Source organism: Lytechinus pictus, chromosome 17, assembly GCF_037042905.1.
Source record: "Lytechinus pictus isolate F3 Inbred chromosome 17, Lp3.0, whole genome shotgun sequence".
In the NCBI taxonomy this organism is placed as follows: domain Eukaryota; kingdom Metazoa; phylum Echinodermata; class Echinoidea; order Temnopleuroida; family Toxopneustidae; genus Lytechinus; species Lytechinus pictus.
The window spans coordinates 11388765-11399240 of record NC_087261.1 but is presented as its reverse complement, the minus strand read 5'-3'; the positions used below and the strand labels follow the sequence as shown (position 1 = coordinate 11399240).

Genomic DNA, 10476 nt, shown 5'->3' with positions numbered 1-10476 from the left:
GTCATCCCCCCCCACCCATCAACACGGATTTACGCCAGTGGTTTGCATTCTACTAACGGGGCAGTGAAGTCTGTGCCCCTTAAATTTTTAGACCAGAGTTTAGACTGTCAGAATTAAATGCCTTGTTATACCTCGGTCACATTTGCTCTACGGCGGCCGTACGGCGAGTCAAAAACAGCCGTTTTAACATTTTTGTAGCAGCTACATATCGATTGTTTGAATTAGAAGGTCATTTTCGTACTTCCAAAGACAGGGTTTAAACATAAATGATTTTCATTTGATAGAGTCAATTTATAAAACTTTTCCAGTCAGCTGGAAACGAAATATGAAAATAGATAGCGAAGAGGCTTCTCTTAGGGAAGAAATATCATTTATATCTGGAAAAAGAATTTTGTCAATAGAGGAGTTAGTATCTAAAAACATTTATGCAAATTTTATGAAATGTAACTTCGCAATACCTGATGTTTTCGAAAGGTTAAAGAACAAATATAGTTTTTCTTATGAAAAGATTGAACACATTTTTATGAGACCAAGACAATGTACTAGCTCTGAACAGTAGATTAAGAGAGTTTCAGTTTAAAATGTTACACGGCATTGCTTATACAAATCATCACTTGTTCCGTTTTAAAATCTCACAGAATAATCTTTGTTGTTATTGTAAAAACGAGGAGGAAACATATCGCCATCTATTTTTGGAATGGGAATGTGCTTGTCTGGTTTGGGATAATTGTAAGGAGATGTTTGGTTTTATTTCGACGGGCAATTTAAGCTGGGAGGAAATTCTTGTAGGAGTAGAATTAAAGGACGAAGGAAAGGAACGTTTAGTCAATCATTTTCTAATCTTTGTTAAATTTTTAATCTTCAAAGGGAGGGAAAAGGGTGCACTTATAACCATGGATGAAATTAAAAGGAAATTTAAAGAAGAAGAATGGGAAGAAAGAAGGCTGGCGCTAGGTAGAGGTAAGATGTCTCTACAGTTAAGGAAATGGGAAAATCTGAATTAAAAGAATATATAGGGAGAGTGAGGCAAAAGTATATATACAACGAGAGACAAAACCACACAAAAAAAATGAAAAAATAAATAAATACGGAGAATTGTAGTCCCTTCCATGTAGAGTAGGCATAAAAAGGGGAGGGTGCTCCTAACCTGGGGACGGGGGGGGGGGGGGGGGGTGGGAGGTAGAACAACACTTTCTTTCTTTTTTTTCTCTCTCTTATCATTCATACATCTTGTTAATATTTCATTTTGTAATTGCTGAAACGCATTAGTATTAATTTCTAGTATCTTTGAAGTTTGATGTATAATTTGTATAATTATATTTGTTATGGATTTATTGTATAATTTATAATCATGTTTCAAATAGTTTGTACAACTTGCTTATGGAATGTGAATGTTCATTTTGATTTGAAAGAATACAATAAAACATCCTTTAAAAAAGAATTAATAAAACGGCTGATTTCGACTCGTAGGGCCGCCGTAGAACAAATGTGACCGAGTTAAAACTAGAATATTGGCGACACCCTATTAAACTCACCGGCAATTAATTCGGCGGACATTTGAAGTGATTGAAACTGAATCAGTGAATGCCATGAATCAGCCTTAAAAATGAGTAAAAGTGGAAGGAAACCGGACAAATCCCATGAAGCTCCAAGAGCATTTAGATTATAAGTATAATTTGTGTGTTATTTTTGTTCTTCAATGTCAGTTTATTTGTCAGAATTAATATCGGTTTACAACAAATAGAATTTCACTTCAGTCCCAGACATTGACCATCACGTTGGGTAAATTACAGCCCCTGTCTAGTCTCTCGTCTCGCCAGTGTTTATTTTTAATTTTAGGCGGGAGAGAAAGATCATTTTGATCAGGAGAAAATACACCTTTTTTAGCGAGAGACACAGATTCAGGCAGGAGAATGGGAGATCTTTTACAAAATGAGCTTTTGCCTTTGGCACGGGGTCTCATGAATTCTGGCCTGCATCACTCCTAGTAGTAGTACCAATGAGGTCCAACATTACATGTATGGACCTCAGTCATAGGCGACATCAGTAGTATTTTTGGTTAGAAATCTCTGAGAACAGGATATTTAAACATTATATCACAAGTACAAGCTATAATTCCTTTCTCTTATTTAAATTATAATTTTATACTAGTGTAAATGCATCGTTAGCAACAACAAAAAATGAAAGAAATGAAGGGGAACTTACATTTTCACGGCTTTTTCCTGATTTTCTGGGCAGCTGCTCTTCTCTTCTGACTCGCGATCGAAGCTGATATGAAGATCACGTGATTCGCGTTCTCGTCAGCTGATCGGTTGGTTATTCTTTTCGTCAGACGTTAATAATATATATTTTATAATGCTAGCATTCATCGCTAATTTAGGTGAAAGAGATTGAAGTTAAACAGCGCCAGGTCGGAATCATAATTATTTTGGAAGAGTGTATTTATACACTCGATCTCATACCTGACGTAGACGGCGCTATTCAACAAATGCACAATCTTCAATATAAAAAATAAAACAGAAAGAACGCCTTGAACACAGGCCAAAATGCCTAACGATTTCTCCGCGGCATTAACAACTATCGTAAAGGGCGCTCCATTTATCAATAAAGATGGACGCTAAGCTGTCTATGGCGACAAAATTTGCCGCAAATATTTACGAAGAATTGTGAGAAATGGTCTGAAAATGCAACAAAAGAACCGGTGAGTACCGATTAAACATTATTAAATTTGTAAATAGATTATACATACCTTGTACATTTAGTTTTTAAGGTGATATTAGTGCTTAGTTCTAAGCTAGGGAGGCCCAAACGCGCGTGAGTGGAGTCCCAGTTTATTAGCACGGGTAAGTATTGGGGTGTCGCCTAGAGTGGCCTGCATAGACTGTCTGAGACTGTAGTGTAGACAGCCGTCTGTTTCGAGGAGTTTTCTTAACATTTTTGATTTTTTTAATTTCTCCTCGTACACAGACGGCTCACTATTGTGCAGCCACCATTAGGGGGTTAACAATGCAAAATCCTCCCGACGGGGCTCATTCAAGACTCATTGATTTTTGTCTTTATTTCATAAAAATATATAAAAAATAACTACCATAAAAGTACCAAAATAAAGATTATTATTCCATTTTAGCCTGAAATGCACCAAACGGGGAAAAATAAACTTGAAATGGGGAAAAAACGATGACTTACTTCGGCTGTCGCGCAACTTCACTTCCTGTTTTATCGGAACATAATACAAAAACATATGACCATTGAGTCCCTGTACAGATCGAGCTAGAACTTCGGTCTCTGTTTGGTGAGTGGAGCCAACGGAGTTCAGCGGAACAACCAACTGACCAACATAACAGAGACCGAAGGCGAAGCTTTTGGTCTAGGCCTGCGGAGCTGAGCCAAGACCAACCCCCGAGTCCTGCAATTTGCAAATCAGCAATTGCAGCGGAGAGAATTCTTAAAGTTAAAACTCTAATCTTGATCCCGTCTCTTTAGTTTGAAAAAAAAAATCAGTATTTCTGTGCCTAGCTGTACATAGACTCTACTTGCATTGTGAGCCTCGATAATATTGGTTTGATGTGTTTTTAAACAAATTTACTGATGTGTATACAATTAATTATACTAATAGATATAATTCAATTTAAAAAAATAAATTTTGATTAATTGTAATTTCTAGATTATATCGGAAAATTTGCAATATTTTCTCAGTGGTTTTCCGTGAGGGCTCGCATGCCTCTTGGCAACAGTATTGAATTTTATTTTTGCAAGCCCTGGCCCATGGAAATCCATTTTCTTTCTTTTCTTTCATTTTACTTATTTTTCATGTTTAGACTTTATATTCAATTATTCACAATTATTCAAAATCAAATTGTATAATTTTTGTATTGTACAATTTCTTTTTTTTGCTGAATAATAACAATGAAAAATGTGAATGGGAAAAAGTATAACACATTTGAGACACAAATCACAAATTAATACCACTCATTCAATGAACAAGGTTATGATTTAACCTTGTTCTCTCTTAGTACTCCATGACTATGTGTGGCAAAATAAGGTTGGCAATGTTTGTCTTATTTTCTCCTTTTCTTTAGAACAAATGCTTGATAGTATGACACTGTCAGTTTCCAGTACAGCTAATCATCATAGAACTTGGCTCTTAAGAAAAAAAGATTATTGTAAAAATAGCAGAAAAAATAATAAAAAATTTTGTTGAAGGTTTGAGAAAAATTCATCAAAGAATGCAAAAGTTAACAGAATTATACTTATTTGATTTGTGACGTCATATGCGAGCAGCTTTCCTACATATCGTATGGCAAAAAATCAATGAAATGTCATTTTCTCAGAAAATTGAAACTGATTTATTACTGTACCTTTGGTATATCAATAACAGACAATCATTTCATTCCCATTTCAAAAAAGAAAACCCAAATAAGTCATCACGAATGATTACACAATTGAAATTCATGCATTTCATATTAGATCTACATGATATATGGGGCAGCTGCTCTTTTATGACGTCACAAATCCAAAACTTGAATTCTAATATCTTTCTTAATCTTTGATAGATTTTCCTCGAACCTTCACCAATGCTTCTTTTGATTTTTTCTGCTATTTTTTTAACAAACTTTTTTCAGGGTGTACTTCACTATTAATGCTAGCCACCCTTACCAAAAAGAAAAATAATAGTACATCATAAGGCCATATACCCAGTCACCATGTCAGTGACCAAGTTCAGTTTCTTGTTTGTATCACTGGCGAATTCAGGGGGGGGGGGCAAAGCTGGCCCGTACCCCCTTTTGAGAGGCACAATTAAAATCTGTATTGTTAAAATGCCATTAAAACAGAAGTGTGCCCCCCTATCGAAAGTGAAGACCTTTTTTTTTTTTTGCTTGTCAAACTTTTTCTTGGTCGAAATGTCCTAAATTTTGGTTAAAACCCTTTTTTTTTTGCTTGTCAAAGTTTTACTCGGGAAAAGGTGCCCCCCCCCCTTTGAAAAAACGTGGATCCACCCCTGGTTTGTATTGTAAAAATTCACTATTGTGTGGTTTGATTTCAATAGAATAAACGCTATTGTCAATATTTATAGCTAAGAATATTCTTAATATTGGCCATAGAGAGTGGGATTTGAATGTGTGTCGTACAACAATGCAGTGGGTTTGAGCATGATGTGTGTGCCACTAACGAGTGCAACTTCTGGGTTGCATATCATTTACAGAGCAAGTCAGTGGCTCTCACTGTAGTCTCACACCCATGAACTTTTTAAACAATGGGATGAGCAATGCGGTGAGGGCTGTCGAATCACAGCCTTAAACTTTTCAATATATTTTAAGATTTTATGAAATATTGAGATGTAAGTTGAATTCTGTATATTACTGGAAATAATATTTAGTGAAAGGAGAGTTGAGATTAAAAAAAAATATTTCAGAAAATTTTAACCTCTCAAATCTTGGGCAGTTTAAGATTTTGCTTATTTTTACTTCATGAAATATTATTTGTGTTTGTATTTTTCTTTACGAGCCACCAGATATTATGCATAACAGCGATCAACTTCAACCGGAGGTCCATTGTTGTAAGTATACTATCTGAAACCTACACCAGTAATCTTTTGTAGAGTACAGTCGTATGTGATCTGTGTGATGAACCAATTAGCGGTCTCTGAATCGCTGCTGTGAGCTGTGCGGAGCTCAGCTGTTTGTGCTACACAGCCAATGGGCAACATTTATATGTGCGGTATACTCTACAAATACTTAAATTCCTAGTTGCTTCACCGCATTGGACTGTGGTCTGGCGCAGAAAAAAACTATTAAAAAATCAATTGCAAGCCAAGGCCCAAATATGTGTACTATCAGTAGGTTGAAAGTCAGGTTATGTTTGATTTTTGGAGATGCAATTGATCATAACTCTTTTCTGTCACATGCCCAAGATCACAACAGAGGACAACTGGGGCCCGTCTTACATAGAGTTGCGATTGATCCAATCAATCGCAAGTATGGAAAGCCAGTCAAGTCAACAGACAAAATGCATGCTTGTTCAAACAAAAATCGAGATGAATGTATATCCATAAATTCCTTGATTTCTTGACAATTTGGTGTGTTCTCCTTTGTTTACAAAGGACATTTTGCAAATTTCCTGTAGAAAAAATCATGACACTCATGGATTTCCATAGAGTTACGATTGATTGAATCAATCATAACTCTTTGTAAGACTGGGCCCAGGAATACATGTAGAATATCACATGCATGTTGGCACCTGAACTGACAGCACCAAAAGTGTAAATAATGAAATATGCGATACAAATGTGTAGTAGGTTAGATTTGGGTAATTTTTCCAGGCATATCTCCATTATTGTGGATAAATTGTTCTTTTATGCTACCCCATTAAGATTTTATTACTTTTGTTGATATTTTAAAGATTTTTTTATTAACAGTAATAGAAGGTATATGTATTATAATTTATCATAGTGTTACCAATGTGCTCTATTTCTTTTTTGTGTGTGTATTAGGGATACACCGAGTTACATCTACTGCCTTTGAGAGCTGGAGCAAACCGGATTAAACTAAACTGCAAACAATGCAATATCCTTTGAAATTATTTATCTTCATCACCATCATCATCATCATTTTCATCATCATCACCTCATCATCATCATCATATTCATCATCTTCTTCTTTTTCTTTATCATCATCATCATCTTCATCATCATTATCATCATTATCGTCATCATCATCATTATTGTCATCACTATCATCATTATTGTCATCATCGTCATCATCATCATTTGTTATTCCTGTTAAAGTGAATCATAAGGCAGACTAAAATTTTGTTTGTTGCTTTACACATTAATGATTGACAAATGTTATATTACTGTATTTTGGTTTATATCATCAAAATTCTTGAATTTCTGTAAAAACGATCCTTGACCCTTGACCTGGGGTTTCTTGAGCACTGGTTTACAGGGTTGTAATCAATGACCACTGGGATGTGACCAAGACCATCAGCTACAACGACCCAACCCTCTCAATATGCCAACATGAGATGAAACAGTAAGTCATCACACTTCTACTTTTGAAATGATTCTGAAAATAATGATAGTGTTTTGTTCTGGGACCTGTAACATAAAGCTTAGCAATTCGACATTTTGTAGTTCCATTCTGCGCACGATCAGAAGAAGATCATTGGTATTAAAGTGAAATGGTAGTCTATCATTTAATGAGATAATCACCATCTTTGATGTCTTGATTATTTCTTTTGAATTGTGTTTTTCATTAAATCCACTAGCAATGGTTGTTTCCATCTTTCTCATACATTTTGTTTATCCTTAAAAGGCAATGGCAGCTTTCGATTTGTGAAGCTAGGTGACGCATAATCATCCATTTTGTAAATCTGCTATAGATTTTGTGAAGAAGCAATTAATATAGTATTGTCCTACACTGTATTTTGCAAGGAGGATTTCTTTGCACATGTCCATGTGTTTAAAGTGATCATTTCACTTTGTTCTGATTTAAAAAATTCTCCTTTTGGTTCCTGAAAATGGGCTAAACATTAGGCTTATAGTGTAAAAATACCATCCCAAAAGTTTCAAAGTATTATATTTACAGGATCAATTTTAAAACCTTGGAGATGTAAACCAAAGTTTGAAATAATTGGGAGTTGGTTTCAATGACTATGTGTATACAGGGAATCTGTGCACCACAACACATTAATTCTAGATGAACACAGCATGACCTACATACAGTGTGTACAAGGTATACACTGAATGTACAGTGCAGCTAATAGTGTGTGTATATGAGATACACACAACAGAAGGCAGTCAAAATAGCCAACAGACTTTTTTAATTGGAGAAAACTGGTCATAAGCTGAACCTGTCTACTAGACGGTTCTCAAAATCAGGCTAATAAATTGCTACTTGCATCTAGATTAGAGTTTTTCATCCTATATTGTGGTCTGTTTCAGGGTTTTTGAGGACAAATACAGGCACTCATACTCACGCTTCAACTCAGTTTGAGAATTTTTTAAATCAGCTGCTCACAAAGTTAAACGATCCCTTTAGTATAAATTCAGCAAGTGTAAACCAGTTTAAAATGCATGTAAAGGCTTTTTTCCTTTTGGGAAATACAGTGTAGCCAACGCAATGAATTCAGTCCATACTAAATAGACAGATTTATTTCCTGGATGATTTTAATAGCATAGATTTTTAATATTTTTAATTCCCAATTCTGTATCGTGCTCATGTAGGGGACAGCGCATTTCACTTCAAACAAATTAGATGAAAACAAATTCAATATTGCTTATAATGCTCAGAAAACACGATTTGTAAATCCTACTACCGATAATCATACATATCTTTATTTCATTCTTTTTTTTTGTTTCCTTCTAGACGGAATCTGGTATTCTTCTCGAACCGCCACCAGGAGGCAGTAGCGTCTGTTTCATCAGATCGTGGATATGGAGAGCTCATCGTTAAGATCCCCAAGGCAGCCATGCATCTAGTCAATGGTGAGCTCTATACAGTGTAATTAAAGGAATAATTTTCCTGGTATCACCTCGCAGTTTGCGCCACATTTTTATCGACTGCTATGCGAAAGAAATTTGGTGTAGTAATTTATTTTTTAAATAGAACTGTACAGAATGTAGTTGAAAGCTTTCCTCTTAATACCAGAAATGCTCATCAAATTTGAGAAGATAAATTGTTCCCAAGTACTGTGTTGAAAGCTTGTTTAAGCAATCCGCTAACACCACCATCCAGCCACAACGTTGATAGACAAAGGATTGACCTCAGATCAGATGACATATTTCCAGCAGTTCGCATTAGGAGCTGGTATTGAATGTTGTCTGCTGAACCAAGTATTTCAATTAATGTTGATGGTCAACATGTAACTTCCTTTAAAAATTCAAATTTTATTGCTAATTTCATCAATTTGGACTCCTGCTATCCATTATTATATGGTTGTAAGTATAAGATTAAATAGAAATCTTTAATTGTTGCCAATTAAAAGATAAAATTGAATAGAAATATTTTCTATTTTTGCCAATTTAAGGATGAAATTCAGGGAATAATTTTCCTGGTACGCATCGCAATTTGCTCCACATTTTTTAAAGACTGCCACGCATAAAGCCTTTTGTATAGCATATTTTTACATAGGACTGTACATTATTTAGTTGAGAGCTTCCTATTTATGACCAAAAATGCTATTCAAATTTGTAAAGCAAAATTATTCGCTGAAATTGAATTGAATATTTTCTATTGTTGCCAATTTCATGATGAAATTAAATAGAAATATTTTCTATTGCTGCCAATTTAAGGATGAAATTAAATAGAAATATTTTCAATTGTTGCCAACTTGAGGATGAAATTAAATAGAAATAGTTTCTATTGTTGCCAATTTTAGGAACAAATGCTAATTAAATCTTGATATCATGAAAGATGTGAACCTCTTTGCAATTGCATGTATTGCAATTTGGGAAAACATTGGATTTCACCTTTATATAATAGTGACTGTAATCAATGTTTTATCCTCCATTCAGATTACAAGACGATAAGAGTGAGCATTGAGTTCTCATTGGAGAATCCGTCCGGTGGTATTCACTTTGTGGTACCTGATGAGGAAGACACGACGGCTGAGGTAAGCCCGAGTGTTTATCATAAATTTACATCTCTACCTGTAGTTGCATTCATCCTGTCTTTAGTTTCCCCTCTGTGGACTCTTACTCTGAATCTTATACATGGAAACTTGTGTTCTTACATCGGTGTTCTCTCAGATATTTCACTTTCTTATTCTAACCTCACCTCTAGAGGGCAGCACACACATTCACATACAGCCATGAGAATTCCCCTCGTCTTTGGTTCCCCTGTGTGGACTCGTTCTCCAAACCTTGCACATGGAGACTTGAGTTTACAGATCAGGGATTAATGTCTTAGAAATTTAATTTTCTCATTCTAACCTGTAGAGGGCAGCACACATGTTCACTTACAGCCATGAGAACTCATCTCGTCTTTGGTTTCCCTGCGTGGACTCGTTCTCCGAACCTTGCACGTGGAAACTGGAGTTCACTGTAGACTCTGCCATGATGGCCGTATCCAGCGGTGAACTGATCGAGACGGTCTACACCCCAGACATGCTGAAGAAGACATACCATTACATCCTCAATGTGCCCACGTCTGCGTCAAATATTGCCCTCGCCGTTGGGTGAGTGTAAACATGAGGCCTGATATTTCTATAGACTTTATGCATATGATGTAATAATCTCATAGCGCCCTCCCTTAGAGGATATAGGAATATGTGTGAACAGAGTTGTCAGAGATGCACCAGCTGTAGATCAACGACCTGTGCAATGCAATGTCCTTAGCCTATAAGGTGGCGGCGAGTGGACATCATTGCAGAAGGTCTATTAATAAGCAAATGATTACTGTTAAGTTGCCGGGACAAACTATCACATCCCAGGCGATTTGGTTGTGAATATCTTTCGCTCATTTCAACTTACTGGTG

General features: G+C 35.7%; 1 protein-coding gene across 3 annotated transcripts in view; it reads left to right on the top strand.

The window, feature by feature from the left end:
• Positions 1-1510: 1510 nt before the first annotated feature.
• LOC129280306 (transcription initiation factor TFIID subunit 2-like) overlaps positions 1511-10476 on the top strand; it is a 47848-nt gene continuing 38882 nt past the window's right edge. For 2 of the 3 annotated variants that reach the window (XR_010296190.1, XM_064111825.1), the window contains exons 1-7: positions 1511-1669; positions 5506-5557; positions 6491-6563; positions 6935-7031; positions 8367-8485; positions 9515-9612; positions 9938-10176. Coding sequence is in view for 2 of the 3 variants with exons in the window: in XM_064111825.1 (XP_063967895.1) it covers positions 1641-1669; positions 5506-5557; positions 6491-6563; positions 6935-7031; positions 8367-8485; positions 9515-9612; positions 9938-10176 (707 nt within the window). In the remaining variant the exon portion in view is untranslated. Of the gene's footprint in view, positions 1670-5502; positions 5558-6490; positions 6564-6934; positions 7032-8366; positions 8486-9514; positions 9613-9937; positions 10177-10476 lie in introns of all 3 variants that reach the window. The other variant, XM_064111824.1, reaches the window with a different exon arrangement.